The following is a 20015-nucleotide window of genomic DNA, read 5'->3' as shown; positions in this document are numbered from 1 at the left end:
GATTACCTTTAATGTGCTTCTGCTCCCAGCTTCTGCCTCTCCATGCCCTGTCCTGATTCCTCCCACCTCTCCTTAAGCACCAAGAGTAAGAGGCAGACTTGGTATTTTACTCCATTTTAGGGTTTTTATGAAATTCAGGAAACCATGTGAGTGACGGGAGCTAGGGACAAAATGAGAGTGGACAAGGACTCACCATCACCAGGTTGACTAAGGACACTGCGTTCAGACTGATGCCCCACAGCCACATTACGCCAAACATGTTGACCAGGATCATGGCGATGGTGACGCACATGATGACTGCAGACCATAGTTCACAGCCCAGAACAATCACGGTCACCAGAAATATGGACCCCAGGGACACACCAAGGTTAAAGATGGTGTCATCAATGATGGTCAGGTACTGTTCATAGAAGACGTAGAACACACTGGGGAGGAAGGGGGACATTCCGTTACAGCTCACGTTCACTCCTGGGAGCCCCACTCTGGACCACTCTCACTCCTGCAAAGCTGGGACACTTGGAGACACCCTTGCAGAACACCTCCCTCATTTCTGCACCACTCATGTACAGTAATTCATCTGGATCTCTGATGGCCACTGACACCCAAAGAAGGGCCTCATGCATTGTTCTATATAAGGGTATTTTTAAAAAATATTGATTTTTTAGCTTTAAGTGGACACAATATCTTTATTTTATTTTTATGTGGTGCTGAGGATAGAACCCAGTGCCTCACGCATGCCAGGCGAGCGCGCTACTACTTGAGCCATATCCCCAGCCCCCTATATAAAGTTTTTGATTCAAAGCCCAAACTATGTTACCTTACAGCTATTTACAAAAAGCATTCCATAGTATTTTCGTGAAAAAAGGTCCACATCAGTGCTTTCCAGGAATTAGGACACACACTTTTAAGAACTTCTTCCACAGGGATCATGGTGGTGGTTAAAAAAAAAAAAAAAAAAAAAAAAAAGCCAATTGTTTCTTTTACCATTCTCTATTTCCCAAATTCAGTATTTAATATATATTACACTCCTTGGCAGGAAAAAATAATAAATAAACCCATCAAATGAAAAGTCCACTTAAAAGCACCGAGTAATCCGTGGTCAGGAATACCCAACAGCTGCTCTCTAGGTGCACCAGGGCAGCCCTTCCCTGAGGCAGCACCCTGCCTGGGGTCTTGTTGGGGCTGTGATACAGCACTAACCAAGTGCAGTTTGTAGTTCTCAGAGGCTCAAGGTTCTAGTTCCATTTTCCCAGCATGCCATTCCCCTTGATACACATCTCCTGTGCTCAAGTTGGAGCAAGTGTCAGAATCCAAGCTGAAGACCAGCATCCCCCTAAGAGACAGACCCTTCTCCAGGAAACTCTTCTTTATAAAAATCCACATTTTACCTGTATGGGAACACCCGGTAATTACTGCCCTTCGTGCTCATGGTTTCGGTGATGTTACTGGCCACAAGTCGGGCTTTTTTCATAGCATCAATAAAGTCAGCGGAGGTCTGCAGCACGGTGTGGTAGGTCATGAAGTATGTGGCTCCGATGCCAGTATTATTGCCAAGGATGTTAACTGCTGAACTGTAAGCTGCATGTCCCCTGGGAAAGAGTGGGTGTCAGAGAGGCCAGCCTTGCAAACTGGGCAGAATCTGAGCACTCCAGGCTAAGTGGAGTCACCTGACCAGGCTCAGAAGCCAGACACAGTTGTACACTTCACAGATGAAAAAGGTGTCCTGATGAGGGAGTGCAGAAGCTCTGGCTTGTTCTCGCCCAGACTGGCTTTTCTTTATTGGTGTGGTTTCTCTGGTGCTTGGTAGTTATTGTTTTTCTATCTGATTCTGCTCTTAAACAAACATGCTCTGATACGGAGTTTACTTAGTGCTGCTGTCTAACAGGAGGCAGGGAAGGGCCAAGGCCTGCCCTCGACCTCGGCCTGCTGCAGTTGGCTCTGAAACCCTGGCAAGGTTCCCTCACCCAAGCTTTAGCCTCCAGCTCTGCACCACCAGCACCAGTGCCACAGGCTGCAGGCTGGATGGGCAGTTCTGCACAGCGGGTGCCCCCCAGCTGCCTTTGTTACAACTGAGCTCATCTCAGCTGGTATTATGTAGGCCAAAGTACTCAGGAACCAAGTTGCAAGACTCATTTCTCTTTTATTTTTAGGGGCAGTCTTCCTGTGGGACCTAGTACAGGTTTTAAAACACAGACACGATACATACGATTAACTGATGTGACTCAAGTAAAAAATGGATCCTTATGAAAAAACAAGTATGTTCAGTTAAACTCACATACATGTGGATGCTCATCTTCCAACCTGCAAAAATTTCCAAATCAACCCCCAATCTTCTTCACTATTTCCAAGTCAGATATCCTGCACTGTGGGCAACTGGCTGGATGGGGAACGAGAAAGCCCACAGCCTCCTCTACGGCCAGGCTGGCAGGGAGCACGGTGGGGCTAACCGAATCGAAACCATTGTTTTTTGTGGTAGTAGGGATCGAACCCAGGGGCGTTCTACCACTGGGCTATGTCCTAGCATTTAAATTTTTTTTTTAAATTTTAAGATAGGGTCTCACTAAGTTGCCAAGGTTGGCCTTAAACTTGGGATCCTACTGTTATAGTGTCCAATGTCCCTGGGATCATGATTATGCACCACTAAACATGGATCTGGGATAGCATTACCAAAGCAAAGGCATGGTCCCTTACACCCATTGGCACAAGTGGACAAACCAAGTTCATTCACACTCTGAAATACTGGCATGTCTACCCTCTCCCTCCAGTCCCATTATAATGTGCACGGAACCAGCACCTATCTGTACATCCAACGGGACAGGACATAGACAGCAGCGTAAGAAACGAATCACAAGCCAGGAGGAAATCTGCTGAAAACAGACTTTTTGTTTTTGTTTTTTTAAAACGTGTCTTAAGTTTCTTTACTGCCCGTAGGATTGGGACAGGATGGGTGAGGGTGGAGAAGATGCCCTTTCCCACCAACTGTCTTAACCCAGCCCTCATTTAGTTCTCCATTACAAATTAAAGCTGCAGCAGACGCTTATCTGACCTGGCTCAGCGGCACTTACCCTTTGCCACACTTGGGGTTAGGGTTATCAGAGAGAAACATGGGCAGGAATTTCATGAAGTCTCCACCCTGAGGTCTCTGTTTGCCCTCCGGAGTCAGAGGCCTGCAGCGGACGCAGGAAGGGTCAACCACTGGCAGAAACAGAGGGGGAACCAACTGTTAGAAGAATGGGCCTGCAGATTTTTTTTTTAAATTAGAGACTGAATGATTTTCCTGAATCTTTCCCTTTAACCAAAAGCTTCAGTCACAAGTGACTTTCATTGTTTAATAAATTTAATACACAGCTTCATCTTAGGCGGACCATACAGCATTTCCTGCCCTGGTAGGTTTCCTGCTTCATGGATGACAACCTCAACTGGTATTACGAGAGCCAAGGGCTTCCGTGTTCCCATTAAGAAAATTCTAGGACAACCTCAACACTTAAAAACCACCAGGCAACAGCGACAAACAAAGGCAATGCCTCTGAGAAGCCAGGGCCAGCAGCCACTCAAAAAAGGCAGAATGAGAAGCCTCATGTGGGAACCAGTTCTCTGGAGTGACCTTATTTGGCCTGCAGCCCCGAGGAGGGCTCAGAGAGAAACACGTGGCATGATTCAGAGCGAATGACAGAGGAGAGGGACAAAGACAAAGGGAATGAAACCCGGAGCTGGCACAGAAACGGGCACACGCTGAGGCAAAATGCAAATGATCTGCATGTAATGTTAAAATTTTTCAGCAAAAAAGGAAAGATCTGGAGAAGGAGGTGAAAATACCTGAAGCATTGCAGAACTGGTCAGTGATATTGTAGACTCTACAGCAAGAAGACTGTGGCTTAACCCAATCAAAATAATCGTCAATCCAGGACGAGGGAGCAAAGCCTATCCGGGTGCTGGAGAAAGAGGAGGAAAAAAAAAAAAAACAAAAACAAAAAACAAAAAACAAAAAACAAAAACTGTTAACTTGCTGCACAGGGAGGAGTCTTTAAATTCAGTACTTTTCCTTGAAACTTAATATCTTTTCATCGCTTTATACTGCTATCAGTCAAAAGATAAACTACATTATAAGTCAGTGAAAAAAACCTCCAAAGGACCAGGTAGCAAATTAGTTCTTTGAAAGGTTTTGCTTAGGTTAAATTAGATTTAACATATGTTTTGACTAAAAACAACTTTTCCAAGAAAGTCTATTTTCAGTGAGAAATTTCAGGCCCGAGCTGACTGGCTGGGAGCCCGTTCCTACTGCTTCTGCTGAGGCACATGAGGAGCAGGTGGTACTGACTAGTTGTCCAGTTGAGCCGCGTTAAATATCTGCTGCACCAAGGAATCGTTGTCACAGCCCATGCCGCCGCACACCATGTTCTGTCCCTGTAGGGATGTATAGTTGTGCCCTTCCTCCAGGACAAAGTACACAGGCGGACCTGCGTGCAGGTACTGACCAAGGGATTTGAAGTAATCTATGACGTAAGAGTCCTGAAAGAAAGACCAAAGAAGGTGAGAGAAAGTATGAATGATCTGATGGTAACTAAGTGAGGTGACGGTCACTGAGAATTCAGAGGGCACCAGCAGGCCGAGACGCCTCCAGCCTGGATTTGCGATTCTCTTCCTTGGGTTCCAGGGTGCTCCTCCTGCCAATCCCAATCAGGTTGGACCTCCATTCAATGGCTGTGTCCAAAGAGCCCAGAAGGTGAAGGTGGCCCACACGGACACAGCCTGGTGGCAGTTCTTATATCATGTGATCAACTGTCACCATCGCCTGCTGCCTTTGCACAGAGAAGCAGGCACAACGCCCATGTGCATTTACTGAAAACTTTACTCATTACCAGTTGAAGTAAAAAAATAATAATAAGAAAATATCTTACATCTGGCATTGAAAGAGACTGATCCAATCCAATTTCTATTTTGTTCAGGACCGCAATACTAAATGACAGGACACCCACAAATACGGCAACCTGGAATGAAAGTGAATTGTAAGATGGCAACTGTTTAATATAACAATGAGTTGAAGAAGAGAAATAAAATCAGTCTCTCTCCCTCCCTCACACACACAAAACAGGACTTTTCTTTTTCTTGTTTTTCAGTGCTGGGAATCCCAGTGGTAGTACATGCAAGGGCTCTACCACTGAGCTACACTTCAAAGCAGGACTTTTCTAAAATCCAGGGATAATTCCAATTTTAGCCTAGTACCCAACTGATACTAAATGTTCAAAAAATGTTAATATCACTATTGTTTTTTGCTGTTATGGGAAACTACCTTGTGTTCTTTTAGTAGAGAATGGTCACTATCTAGCAATGAGAGGGCGCACCAATGAGGGGTCTGGACAGTGATAGGACAGTTCTGAATCCTGACTACAGTGAAGATCATGGGACCCTGCACAATGTGATAATATCTCAAAACTACACACACATTGTGTCAATATCAAATTCCTGGTTCTGGGGTGCAGGTGTAGCTCCATGGTAGAGCATTTGTTTAGTATGTCCTTCCCAGCACCCCCCCCCCCCACCCACACACAGACAGACATGTCCTGGTTCTGATGTTGTCCTATAATTATGTAAAATGTACCACTGGGGAAAACTGGGTTCAGGAAACCTGGGTCCCATCTGTACTACCTTTGCAACAGTCTATGAGTTTATAATTATTTAAAAATAAAAAAAATTGACAACTCTATTGCTTATTGGGACTGATAAAACTTTGATAGAAAAGGATTTTACTATTTATACATGTTAAAGCTGTCAGCAATCTGCCTCTTGGGCTGTGTGAGTTCTTCGAAGGCATGAGATACATCTGTCTTGCGGGGAAGAAAGAGAAACCACAGAGGGGTGCATACCACAATGGGTCGCATCCAGTCCTTCAGCAGAAGTGGAGAGTAGGAGTTTTTGAAGAAGCGAAACAGGCAGCTTTCTGAGGCCTGGACACTGCTTCCATCTTCAGCACCTTTCACACAGCAGAGGATGTCCAGCCGATTTTTCTGAGGGACAAAGAGGAACAAAGGTCACAGAAAATACCGTCTGGTTCCTTCATCTAGATTTCAAACACATATTAAACGGACTGTAGCCCTGGTACCAACTTACCTCTTGACGTTGAATGTCTAATCCCAAGAGACTCACGAAACAGGTAATCTGAAGTAGGAAGTCAATGAAGACGGCCAATCCCGCAAACAGAGAGAAAGTGTGGACGGCTGGCATCACCGACAGGGCTCCTACAGGGACAGGAATAGCTCTGCGTCACTCCACTCACTGCAGAGGAATCTGTGCAAGTCACACTCATGTGGACACAAGAACATAAGGGGCCACATAGGCCTGACCCATAAGAAGGTACGCCCTGAAGTCTGCATGGCTGCCACACGGAAACTGGCAGAGGAATGGGGTCTAAGAGCTCAGAGCTTTTCCAAATGATGTCAGCACCAGACCAGCTGGGGAGTACACTCCGGGTCCCAGGCCCTATCCTGCTTAACCAAGACACAATTGCGTACTTCAACCTCAACTCTAATATATTTAACAGGTTTTCAGGCAAATTTATGTGCGTTACAATTTGAGAACCATGAAAAATAAGGCTATTTCTTGGAGTAACTTATATGTCTCACTCTGAGGAAGGGACTGTGTTTTCCACCTGCTATTGTTTCAACAATGCTCGCCTCCCTGTGAAGTTACAGTAAAAAGGAGTATTCCAAGTCAAAGATACCAGGGTAAGACTCAAACTGGGCCAGATATTTACTGCTTGGCCCACACTTCAGTGGTCCATTTTAGGATTTTAAAAATATTTCTTAATAAGTAGTCAGCATTTGGGCTAGGGGCACGGCCCTAAGGAAGAGCATTTATCTAGCTTGTACAAGGCTCGGGCCGGGGTTCAATCTCTAGCACTAAAAAAAAAAAGTAGTATTTAATGATGAGATAGTTTTAACACAAAAATCTAGTTTTGGGGAAAAAAAAGAAAAATCAGACCTTGCAATCCTGGGCTGGCCACATGTCACTACTTCTATAGGAGGGACACTCTCACTCAGGGTGCCACAGCTTCCTCCCAAACTATCTCCCCAAGATCACTCCAACCTTGAGGCACAGTCTCAGCTGCTAATAATATCCTTATCCTTGCACGGGTTTTCTAATGACGAAAGTAAAAAGAACTTTTTCTTCTGCACCTGTGTCCGTCAAAAGGAACAATAAAGGCCACAGGTTTCAAAAGCATTCAGCTTTGTGGAAATGAGACTAACATGGTGACAGCATGTCTGTGTTCAAAGACTACCATCAATGAAGATCCTACAGTGTCCCTGCTGAAGGTGACCTTGGGACCATGCAGGCACTATGGTCTGTGACCCACAGACAGTATCTTCTCCGGGCTGATGGCTTCTAATCCACCCTCCTCTATTGAGGACAACTGCTTTTCTCCTCACTCACTACAGAGATGCAGCCAGCAGCCTGACCCGTGAGTCTACTTGGCGATGTCTCCATAGAAAAGAAGTATAGAAGGGCTGATTTTTTGTTCCAGCTTATCCCAGCTCCTCGAACTGAAGAAAGATGCATAAACCCCTAGGGGAGGCTGCCTCCCCAGTGAGTGGTGTGTACAGGAAGACTGTCTACCAAAACACAGCCAGAACATCCTGCAGGCCAATGCCTCTCATAGGAAAGAAGGCACTTGCAAACTGATACCCAAGATACTGTCACCAATTGTTCTTATTCTCCACTCAGTGATTAACTGTCCAATTATGGAATAAAAATGACAAAAGGAAGAGGCAGGAAGGGGCACAAATCCAAGTACCCAGCTCTTTCTATTCTCAGGCTCAGCAAACTATAGGACTGGTACAATTTAAAGCATAATTACCAAAGAAAAACGCTGAAGTCTCGCAAAAGGATGACAGGAACATACTAGGAGCCACTTCTCCTAGGACCCTGCCCAGTTGTTGATCCAGGGTTTCCCCTTGAAGACGTTCATCTCTCTTAAAAAAAAAATTAAATACGCAACATTAAAATTTCTCAATAAAAATGCCACCTCTTCGCTTCTTTGTGTTAATTTGATAATATAAAATTATTAGTAGATGATTAGCAGTATATCTAACCCTATAAACTTTGGTGGGGACTCCAAACTTCTTAGGTTGAAGCAGAGTATTTCTGAACCACTGCCCAGGTATTTAGGTGAGAAACCCAAGGAAGAACTGAATCTGTTATCACAAGAATACAGGAACACAGGCTGCAGGTGGCTGGATCCTTAAATGATGCTTCTTTTCTATGCTACTGACTCTCCACTCTGGCAGGGGCTTCAGGATGACCAACTGGGGCCACTTTCTACATCAGCGGGCTGTATGTTGACTCTGGGTCTTTTTAGTGGCGCTTAGAACAAAACTCTCATTCTTCTACACTGTGCTAAGAATTATTTTAATAAGCTATGTCCAAAAGCATTCCCAAAATGTTAGCCCTTTTCGTGCACATGTGGAAAGATACTTTAAAAATCAAATTTTCACTTTACATCTATGCCACCTACCAAAGACAAGGCTGAAATTCTTGGTACCAAAACATCCGAGATAAAACCAGGACACCTGTGAGCCACAGAGGGCAATAACACAAAGCTTCCTCACTGTCTGCACTGACAAATGCCCAGCTGCTAACAGGCCCCCATGCTGGCATGGCATGCTCCCTGGGAAGATGAATGCGTACCTGGTAGGTCTGCACCAGGATGAAGATGTTGTCCACCCCCACAGCCAGCACCAGGAACGGGATGACTTCAATCACTATGAGGGTCAATGGGGTCCCCATGTAGCTGAAGATACCCAATGAGCAGGCCACCGAGCTCAACACGATCACGATCCCTGTGATGCCTAGGGAGATTTTAGAATCCACCTGAGAGGTGACGAAGACACAAGTTGTCAGTTAGAGGAGGTTTTGCCCATTGATTACTAAAAGGTCCTCATTTTTACTGCTTTACATGGGTCTATCTAACCTAGAATTAAAAGTATAGCCGGGTGTGGTGGCGCACGCCTGTAATCCCAGGGGCCTGGGAGGCTGAGGCAGGAGAATTGCGAGTTCAAAGCCAGCCTCAGCAACGGTGAGGCGCCAAGCAACTCAGTGAGACCCCATCTCTAAATAAAATACAAAATAGGGCTGGGGATGTGGCTCAGTTGTAGAATACCCGAGTTCAATCCCTAGTACCAAAAAAAAAAAAAAAAAAGGATAATTCCTAATTTGAGAGAGAGATGAAAAAACTTCCAGGTCTTTCCTAGTAGCATATTTCCTAAGCTCACATTCTTAGTGATGGAGTGGACAAATTAGAAAAAACAAACGAACAAACAAACAATGTGAAGAACTTTAGGATTAAGATGAAATAAAAAATTGAAACTGAAGAAAATAGATGCAAGAAACAGAACTGTCATGTAATTAACACACAGCTTGCACCTGAGTCCCTCAAAAGGAACAGTACATCAATACATCTAAGTTTTCCTTTTTTTTTGGTTGTGGTACTAGGGATTAAACCTAGGCCCTCATATATACTAAACAAGTGTGTTACCGCTAAGCTACATCCCCAACCCTTTCTGTTTTGTTTTGAGACTGGGACTCCCTCAGTTGCCCAGGCTAGCCTCAGGCTTGTAATTCTCCTAACTCAGCCTCCTTAATAGCTGGGATTGTAGGCACACAACACTGTGCCCAGCTCAAAAAGAGTTTAGGACTTAATGAATTTAGAATAAGTAGAGGGGCTAGGGTTGTTATTCAGTGGTTAGAGTGCTTGCCTGGCATGTGCGAGGCACTAGGTTCGATTCTCAGCACCATATACAAATAAATAAGTGGTCCATTGACAACTAAAAAAAAAAAATATATATATATATATATAGATAGATAGATATAGATAGATATAGATATATAGTTATATATATATAGATAGATAGATATAAAAGAAAAGAATAAGTAGAGGCACCATGCGTGGTAGTACACATGTAATACAAAGGCATGGTAGTACACATGTAATACAACTTGGGAGGCTGAGGCAGGAAGACCGCAAGTTCAGAATCAGCCTAAGCAACTTAGTGAGACTGTCTCAAAATAAAAAATAAAAAGGGAACTGGGGATCTAGCTCAGTTGGTAGAGTGCTTGCCCTACATGCACAATGCCCTGGGTTCTAATCCTCGGCACCACCACCACAACAACAATAAAAAAATAAAAAATAAAAAGGAGACTATTTCTTGGTTCTGGGGATGTGGCTCAGAGGTTAAGGAGCCCTGAGTGCAATCCCCAGTACAAAGAAAAAAAAAAAAAAAAAGACTAAGTAGAGGCTTAAATACAACATCATACCGGGCATTGCCATTTCTAACACACACATAACAAACACATAGGAACATGAAATATACACATAATACAATCCCCCCCCCCCACACACACACACACTTACCAGAAGCCTGCGACAGCTTTTGATGTGCCCCAAGGCTAGGGAAATATACAGAAACATGATGGCGTAGCTAATGACAACAGTGAAGATATCCCCATTACTTTCACGATTTAGTTCATCTTCAATACTTCGTTCAGTAGTGAAAGAAATGGTCAGATTTGGATTCTTGTAGTTTTTCACAAAATTAATAAACCTAAAGGATAAGCAAAATTTAACAGTTTTAGTTAAAACTAAGTGACAGATAAGTAAGAGCTTCTTTCCCAACTTTTAAGAGCAAAGGCCACACTTAACCTTTGCCCTGCATTAGGAGTTTCAACACTGGAGCCTAAAAGGTGTGAAACACCGCCACAGTCCTTGTCAAGCTGAATTCCTTTTTTTTGGTGGGCGAGATGCTGGGGATCAAACCCCAAGCATGTTAGGCAAGCACTCCGTCACAGAGTCTTGAACTTTCTACCATTTAAAACAGATTTGGAACAAGTTTAAAATAGGTTCATGTTCTGCCTGTGTGTGTTTTGTTTTTTTAAAAAAGATATCTATATGGGCTGGGGTTGTGGCTCAGCAGTAGAGCGCTCACCTATCACGTGCGAGGCCCTGGGTTCGATCCTCAGCACCACATAAAAATAAGTAAAGGTATTGTTTAACTACAACCAAAATAAAATATTAAAAAAAAGTAAAATAAAATTAAGGTTAAAAAAAGATATCTATGTGCAGTACACTTTAATGAACATAAAAATTCATTCAACAATGCAAAATTTATCAGAATCAGGCTGGGATGATGTAGCTCAATGAGAAAGCATCTGCCTCGCATTTGCAAAGCCCTGGCCCAGTTCGACCCCCAGTTCCAAAAAAAAAGTAGGCCATCAGAATCCCAGCTGATTCTTGCAGAAACTGATAAGTTGATTCTAAAACTCACATGCAATTGCCTGGCTAAGAATAGCCAAGACAACTTTTTCAAGAAGAGAAAGTAGGACTTGCACTTCCCAATTTCAAAACTTCCTAGAAAACAATAGTAATAAAGACACCATTATACTGTCACCAGAAGAGACACAGATCAAAGGAACAAATTTTTGAGAGTCCAGAAACATGCCATGTGTCAGGGATTAATTAATTTTTGATAAGGATGCCAAGACTCTTCAGTGGGAAAGAAAAACCTTTTCAACAAATGCTGTAGGACAACTGGAGAGTTACAAGAAAAAGGATGAACCTGGACCCTCACCTCACACAAAAATTAACTCCAGGGATCAGATTGCTGAATGTAAGAGCTAAGACTATAAAACTCCCAGGAGAAAACACAGAGTAAACCCCCATGTTCTTGGATTAGACGATGGTTTCTTGGACATGACACTGAAAGTCTGAGGCACTGCGGGAAGCCACCCGTGAATTACTTGAGGGTCTTCTCTCAGTATGGCAGTCAGGGAGATTTTAGGTTTAACCTTGGGAATGATCCATGGCTCTCCCACACAGTAGATTGCCCAAGGCAAGGGACCTTTATCTCCACTCTACTAGGAAGGTCCCTCACAGAAGCTGTGGAGATGGGCGTAACCTGTTGGGAATGGACAGCCCACCTTCTACCTTTTTGTGAAGAACATGTTATGGAAAGCCTTTGGTGTTCCCTGATATATATAAAGCAAGCGCAGGCTCCATTTTGCCTTTTTAGTATAGAAGCTCGATCTGTATAATCGGCTAGCCCACCCTGCCTCCGCTTTATGAAAATATTTTCTGTGTCCTGCGGTTTCTAGGTCGTTCTGGTTTTCTTAGGTTTTGCTTTGTAGCCAGCCCATTCTACCAAGGGCTGCCCGTGTTGGGACAAAGGCAAGAAGCCAGAAAAGAAAAAAAAAAAAAAACAACTGAATCTCTTCAAAATTAAAAAATTTTTGTGCATCAAAAAAGCAACAACCAAAAAAAGACCCAATAGAATGGGAGCAAATATTTGGAAGTCATATATCTGATAAAGAATATATAAAAATTTCTTAAAAATCAATAATAAAAAAATGGGCAAACCATATGAATAGATATTTCTCCAAGGAAGATGGAGAATTAAGTACATGAAAAGATGCCTAAAATTTTTCATCATTAGGAAAATGCTAATGAAAACCACAACGACATACTACTTTATATCCAGTAGGATGGCTAGAATCTAAAAGGCAGATAATAACAAGTGCTGGCATAGAAGTGTGGAAACTGGAACCATCACATACTGGAAAAGAGTCCAGCAGTTCTTCAAACAACTAAAGGTAGAGTTACCACATGATCTAGCAATTCTACTCTTAGATATATACCTAAGAGAAATGAAAACTTATAAAAATATTCATAGCAGCATTATTCATTATAGACAAAAGACAGAAATAACTCAAATGTGCATCAATTGATGAATGGGCAAATACATATGGTAGAACTACATAATGGAATATTATTTGGTCATAAAAAGATGTGAGAACGTGGATGAACTTTGAAAACGCGCTAAGGGGAAGAAGCCAAACACAAAAGCCCACAAAAATGATTCCAACCATATAAAAGTCTAAACTAGGAAAATGTATGAAGACAGAAAGTAGATTAGTGATTGTTTATAGCGGTGAATGAAGAAGATGAGAAAAGGTAGGTGACAGCTAAAGGATACAGTGTTTCATTCCAAGATAATCCAAGTGTTCTAAAATTGACTGTAGTGATGGTTGACCATATGTGTGAATACACTAAAGCCATTAAACTACACTTCAAATGAGTGAACTCTATGGTTTACATCATCTCAATAAAACTGTTTTAAAAATTGTGCTGATTGGCACATATCTGTAATAACAGCTATGTAAGAGGCTGAGGTCAGAAGATCCTGCAGACTGAGGCCAGCCTGGGTATCTTAAGCAAGACCCTGTCTCAAAATAAAAAAAGAGTGGGGGATGCAGCTTACTGGTAGAGTGCTTGCCTAGCATGTGCAAGGCCCTAGGTTCAATCCCCAGTGCCACAAGTACCAAACAAAAAAGTACAGAAGGGTATGAAGAGTTAAAGTCCCCCATCTTCCTGACACTTCTCTTGCCATGTTCTGAGAGGTTAAGAACACAGTTAAGTTTTTCAGGCCATCTACTTGAACAGTTTATATTCATGAACCGCATGAACAGCTTATGTTCATGTAAATATGCTGATTACAGCTTTTACTAGATCTGGAATCATTTACTTACCTTGTTCTCATTAATAAGTGCATAATATTCTACTGTACCCATCCCTCATTGCTGTACAGTGTGCTCCCAATTTTGCTGTTAGAAAAAAGGCAAGGTGCATTTGTGCATGCTTTGCCTTCCTGGGTAAGAATACCTGCTTAAAACATCTATTTATATGTAAGTATGTCCAAAGATTTCTTCTGAGCACAATTCTTAGCAAGTGAAAAATATTACATATCTTAGAACTCATGCTGGCTAAGTTAGAGAATGAAGTTCAAGGGCTTGTTGCAAATATCCAGCTTCACAAAAAGCAAGGACAGTTTGTTTATTCAATAGTGACTCACTCTTTTTCCCAGGCCTGGGCCCTCTGGAGCTTCTCTGTATCATTGTAGTAATTATTGACAGGGAAGGTAATCACGAGAGCAGTGGCATTATTGTAGTTTTGATCTAGAAAGGTAAAACGTGACATCAAAAAGCAGATTATGAGCATGTAGAAAATCAGATAAATACAAGGAGGAAATCACAACACAGTAGCTGATCTGATTTCTCACTGGAGACAAATGGAGTCTGTGCTCTAAGACCAAACAAGAAATGGTCTATGAGTATCTTGGTTAGTGAACAGGCTTCCCTGTCTGAAGGGGACAGTTATAATTCAGGGAGAATGATTTTTCCCCTCAAACTACACAGTACATATATGGTAAAAATTTCAAACAGAAGAGAAAGGTGTTATGTGAGAACTTTCTCCCCTTCCTTTCTCCATTCCATTCTTTGCTTCTCTTTCCATGCTGTGGCCATTTGTGAATCTGTCCAGAAGCTGCACCATGCGCACACAAGCAAACCCATATGGATATTCTTCCCTTTTCCTTTTTACTTACACAAATGGTAACATACTGTTCTACACATTACAATTTAAAATTCTGTATCTTGGAGACCGCTCCATTTTAGTACATATAGAGCTTTTTAATCTTCTCCTGAAGCATGCTATTTGCCAGTATAATTCAACCAATTCCCAATTGATGGACATTCTTGCAATTTTTCTATTACAAAATTACTATAACTATTTATATATCCATAGATGTATAAATATATATAGTATATTTTTAGTATGTAAAGTACATATTCATAGGATCAAATATTACAGCATAATCCCTGAGTCAAAAACTATGTGCCAATATTGTGTCCAACTACAGCTAAAATATAAATATTAAAAAAAAAAAAGGGGTGGCTGGGGTTGTGGCTCAGTGGTAGAGTGCTCGCCTAGCACAAGCGAGGTCCTGGATTCAATCCCCAATATCCCATAAAAATAAATAAATAAAGATATTGTGTCCAACTACAACTAAAAAATAAATATTAAAAAAAAAACTATGTTACTTTCTATTTTTGATAAATTCTCACAAACTGCTGTCCAAAGAGGACAGCAGTTTTGTTATACCTTTAACAAAACACTTACTGAGAACTAATTTGTGCCAGGCCTTACTTTAGGTCCTGTGGATATATATCAGGGAGTAAAAGAAAAATCCCATCTTCCTGGAATTGACTTTTGCGTAACCAATTTACATTTTCAGCAATAATAGTAGAGCTCCCATGTTTCACCAACACAAGGTTTTATCAACTCGTTTAGGCCTTTGTCAATTTGTTAGGTAGAAAGACTGAAGTGAGATGCATTTTACCATCAGGAGGGAACAGGAACATTTCCTCCATATAATTAAATGCCATTTGTATTGCTGCTTCTGTTAACTTTCAACCACTTCTTTGTGGTTTCACAGTGCTAAGGAAAAGCTGTTACGAATGCTAATTCTTTGTTGTTGTTGTTTTTCAGTTTCTTGCCAGTTTTTAACTGTATGTTTGTTCTCCACCCAAGCATTCAAAATTTTTTATGTAGTCAAATCCATCAGTCTTTCCTTTTGTGGCTTTCCAGTTTTCTTATTTCAAAATGTGTTTGTCATTTCAAAATTATTTTAAAAAATTCCTCCTGTAGGGGCTGGGGATATAGCTCAGGGGGTAGAGTGCTTGCTTGCCTACCGTGTGTGAGGTCTGGATTCAGTCCCCAGTACTAGGGGGAAAAATCCTCCCATATTCCTGTATGATCTTCCAGTTCTCCAACAGTTTTACTTTTCACATTTCGATCTTTGATCTATGTGGAGTTTATTTTGGTAGAAGGAATAAGGAAGAGGACAGTTTTAATTTTTTTCCCTTTGGCTAGCCAGCTGCTGATGTCATGCTTTCCCTACGATTAGAAATGGCATTTTATTATATAGGGCAGAGTCAATTTTAAATACAGATCACAAGTTCTCTCCTGCTTCTGAGCCAAGGGAAGAAAACCTAGCTGGCCTCTTCATCAGCTAGGGAAAAACCTGTTGAGCCTGCAGGGAGGCTTCAGATGCCAAAGATGTCGCGTGAATCACCACCCCATTTTATCTACCCCATCTGTCCTAGATGCCACAGAAACCAGCGAAGAATGTTCTTCCCACTATAAAGGTATCCAGATTGTCCTGGATGGTTTAGAAGGGGACAAAAAACACAACAACAACAACAAAAAAAACACCAACTTTGGATTTTTATTCCTTCCCCATTACGTGGGTTCTGAACCTGAGGTCATGGCCTCCTGAGACATTCTGCTGGTAAGCTTCCAGGTCTGTGACCTCCTTGCAATTGACCAACAACACAACTACACTATTCTGGGAAAATGTCCTTAGCCTTTAACAGCTTCTCAAAGGCATGTGTGACCTAAAAGGTAAACATAATCCACTTCTTTTAAATCCAAAGTAAAACACAAAGCCAAAGCCAAAGAAAATATTATATTTAAGATTCAACAGTCAGGGAATTAAGAAGGTTGCTCCATTTATGAAATCTTCCTAACCACCCTTAACTGCATGATGGAACCAGGATTACTAGGAGAAGCTCAGCTTCTCTTACTTACCATCGTAGCCTCCCAGCACAAGCCACGGGAACACGGGTCCACCGAATGTACCGAGGCAAGGATCATGCAGCAGACTTGTATCATTCAGAGAGGCAGGAGCCCTGCCCAGAGATCAGAAAACACTTAGAATAAGCCTCAAGACATCATGGACATTTAGACAGCAAACACTTACTGTGGCTAACTGTATTCTAAGTAGAAGGTGGGCCCTAAGGTTCCTGAGTTGGATGATACTGTCCGTCATGAGCCACTCAGAACTTGGATTCCCTGGACTAAAGGCAGAAGACCTGGCCCTGGTGTCTGGTGCTGTGTGGGTACAGAGGAGGGGGCAAATGACACGAGGAGAAAACTGCCACCAGAAGGAGACCTGTAGAGATGTGGTTCTAGACCACATTTCTAAGTATAAGGGCAATTCAGCAGCAAAGAGCTGCTCCATACACCCTGGGGGAGAGAACAGGTGTGTAAGAGGAGGCAAGAGCAAGAGGAAGGTGGTCAGGGCACAGTAAGACCTGGCCTTGCATATGAGGTGCAGACAAAGGATGCTCCTAAGGGAGGGGGCAGGGCTGGAAAGGATGAACAATGGCAAAAATAAGGATCTGATCGATGCCAGGCTAAGTGGTTTAATTCTAACCCTGAAGGCACTGGGGAACAGTCAGAGATGTCTGGGGAAGGGATGTCATGAGCTGTTTTCCAAAAAAATCAGTGGCAAAGTGGGAGGAGGTCTGGGGAGTGGGAAAGAAACAGGAAGGTGGGAGGGCAGTCAGGAAGTTTGTGCAATGGCCCAGGCAAGAGAGCACGGGTAGATGGCTACTCTGTGTGAGGAGAATGAGCATTTCAAGGCAGTCGGCAGCCAGAACTCAGCTGGGAGCTCAGGGAGGTCTGCACAGAGGACCTGCTCTTCGGAGCTGCTGTGAGGTCCTTCATCCCACAGCCTGACTGTCACAGCAGGAAGGACCTGGAGAGGTTAAGATTCACCACAATCACATGAGGAAGGCGAGAGGAGGAAGTCAGGGATAGAGCCTCATGTTGGCTTCACTGGTAGATGTCAATGCCATTCAAAGACACCAGGGAAAGAAGTCTAGCCCTGACTCTGGGAAGGCCAAGTCTGTTGTTCCTTTGGGATGTGCATGTGGAAAGGAGTGAAAACGAGAGACAGGCCGGAGTCATGAAAAAACCAAGCCACACAGCCTGTCATGGGAACTGTCCCAGAAGGGCTTCCATGCCTGTCTAAACCAGGCCCTTTGATAAAACCCAAGTCTCACACACCTCTCCCCCCAATTCTTTTGGCTTTATTTTGTAAAACAGAAAATAGTTTTTCCCTCTGAAATATAGAAAGCAATTACGTAATATCATATTTATCACCCACATACCCTCCTGGTTACCCACAGTCCCCTCGTACCGTCTGCCCTGTCTACAATGCTGTTTTGAGGCACACAGGCATACATTTATTTATTGTTTTATGAGTACAACTCATGTTTAAGAGGCAACGTCCTTGAAACAGAATGAACACTGACCAACAGCCTGAGCAGTCACATTTGAACAACAAAATTTAGGGTCACCAGAGTTCCTGACAACCAGAAACCAGAGTGCTCAGCTCTTGAGACACAGTGAGTTAAGCAATGCAATCAAAAGAGACATGGAGGTATTTTTCCTGTTCCTGTGGTGAACACAAAGCCACTGTGGTTGTTCACATCGCTGAACAATCGCCCTCAGGCCACCTCTGGAGCATTCAGAGATGGAAGACTGAATAAGCCCAAAGCTCCCCTCAAAGATCACCTAAGCACAGCTTCCTTGGGCAACTAATCCCAATTTTAAAGAATCCCTGCCCAGCCAGATGCAGGCCTCCCAAGGGAAGCAGCTTAAGGCCTTCTAATCTAAAACTGCATGCCAGTTCTCCCCAACTCCTCAAAAGGAGGTGACATGCTTTAAACACAGCTAGGTACTAGGATATCAGGTTACACATGAAAAACAGGCACAAGCTCAATAAGATTCTACCTTCAAATCTTAGGGGAGTAGGTGTGGACATCAAACTGTTATTGACCCAGGCAAGAGTTAAAGATCGATCCTGGATTACACACCAAGGAAGCGCCCACTCTAGAGCCTTTGCCCATGCTGCTTATTCTGCTGTAAACACTTTTTCCTGTGATATCCACAGGCTGTCTTTTGTGCAAGTTTCTTCTCTAAAACTCATTCCTTTTTTTGCTAAGCCTTATTTGTCTTTCCCAACACTAATCTTTTACTGACACGAGAGCATATATATCCAGTATGCCATACAATAGCGTTTCTGACAATGATGGACTACACATGATAGTGGGTTCCTCAAGATTATATTGCCTAGAGATGTCATAGCTGCCTTATTTTGTGTAAACATACTCCATGATATGTTCCCACAATAAAGAATTAACTATCAATGAATTTCTCAGAATGGGTCCTCATTGAGAAGAAACATATGACTGTATTTACTGATTGCCAGTTCCCATTCATTAAGATGTGAGCTTCGCGGGGTACGCATTGCTCTGTTGGTTCACTGATGGGTCTCTAGTACCATGAGTGGTGAAAGCAAAAAGAAGTGCTCGAATATTGGCAGGATAAACAAATGGTTGGCTGCTGCCACTTACCGTGTACAGTACAGAAAGTGCGTGTGATAATCGGCATACACAAAGAAGTCATCCCCTACTTGATGGTCCAGTGCAGAATGGCTGTTCTGGAAGTAATTTAACACACTCAAAATGGTGCAATTCTTGTTATAAGGTGAGAGAGGGGCCAAGCAGATGTCTTGAAGTGTCACAGTCTCGTTGTTATAATTTGCGGTAATACTTTCAAGGGCTGTTTGTAAGTCAAGAACCTGAAAGAAGATTTTAAAAATAAGCAAACCCAGAAAGATGTCAGATTTCTTCAAATCTTTAATAACTAGTATTGTGAGAGGTTAGAAGAAAAAGTCTTTGAGGAAAACACATCCTAAGAGGTTCAGGCACACTGTAGTAAAGTATCTGGTGAGGTAAGAGTTGTCCAGAGATGGGGAGGGGATATGTGATCAGATTGATTTCAGTACAGCATCCACAACCATCTCTCCTCACCTGTCTCCAGCAGCCACTAACAAGCAGCCACAGAGTAGACTAGAGTGTGATGCCTGGTCTTCCCAACACTCCCCCTTCCCAAAACACACCAAAACACATGCCTGGCTCTGTGCTACAATCATTTATGTATACGCCCATATTTTCCAATATAGACTATAGTCTCGAAAGTAAATGTCTGTGCTGTTCATCTTTTGCAACAAGCTAGGAAAATGGAACAGTCAGTCACTAGGTAGAGAAAGAAAAATTCCATTAAAATTTTTGGCACATTTCAATGCTTTGAAAAATCTCACACTTTATGTAGACAAGGACAATATTTAAAGGAAAATTTGGGTGACTGTAATGAATAATCATTTATTAAAGAAGTAGATGTCGTTTATTCACAGGTACAGATTTCCGTAGCAAATATGAAGGACAACAGGAAATTCTAAAGGCCTTTGTAAGAGAAACAGATGGATCTCTTCCCAAGTGTA

At 42.5% G+C, this 20015-nt stretch overlaps 1 protein-coding gene across 2 annotated transcripts in view; it reads right to left on the bottom strand.

The window, feature by feature from the left end:
* The window catches only part of Npc1 (NPC intracellular cholesterol transporter 1), a 51330-nt gene that overhangs the window by 5453 nt on the left and 25862 nt on the right, over positions 1 to 20015 (bottom strand). For both annotated transcript variants that reach the window (XM_046433683.2, XM_046433693.2), the window contains exons 9-22: positions 19087 to 19313; positions 16472 to 16572; positions 13896 to 13998; positions 10406 to 10595; positions 8683 to 8865; positions 7853 to 7967; positions 6109 to 6236; positions 5865 to 6005; positions 4899 to 4988; positions 4319 to 4509; positions 3817 to 3932; positions 3066 to 3195; positions 1389 to 1589; positions 194 to 425 (exon numbers count right to left, since the gene is read on the bottom strand). In XM_046433683.2, coding sequence (XP_046289639.1) covers positions 194 to 425; positions 1389 to 1589; positions 3066 to 3195; positions 3817 to 3932; positions 4319 to 4509; positions 4899 to 4988; positions 5865 to 6005; positions 6109 to 6236; positions 7853 to 7967; positions 8683 to 8865; positions 10406 to 10595; positions 13896 to 13998; positions 16472 to 16572; positions 19087 to 19313 — 2148 coding nt within the window. The remainder of the gene's footprint in view (positions 1 to 193; positions 426 to 1388; positions 1590 to 3065; positions 3196 to 3816; positions 3933 to 4318; positions 4510 to 4898; positions 4989 to 5864; positions 6006 to 6108; positions 6237 to 7852; positions 7968 to 8682; positions 8866 to 10405; positions 10596 to 13895; positions 13999 to 16471; positions 16573 to 19086; positions 19314 to 20015) is intronic.

This window comes from Marmota monax, unplaced genomic scaffold (assembly GCF_021218885.2).
Source record: "Marmota monax isolate L192 unplaced genomic scaffold, Marmota_monax_Labrador192_F-V1.1 WCK01_AAM20220418_F8-fsc00126, whole genome shotgun sequence".
Taxonomy (NCBI): domain Eukaryota; kingdom Metazoa; phylum Chordata; class Mammalia; order Rodentia; family Sciuridae; genus Marmota; species Marmota monax.
The sequence above is the reverse complement of the archived record's forward strand: the minus strand, read 5'-3'. Positions and strand labels throughout refer to the sequence as shown.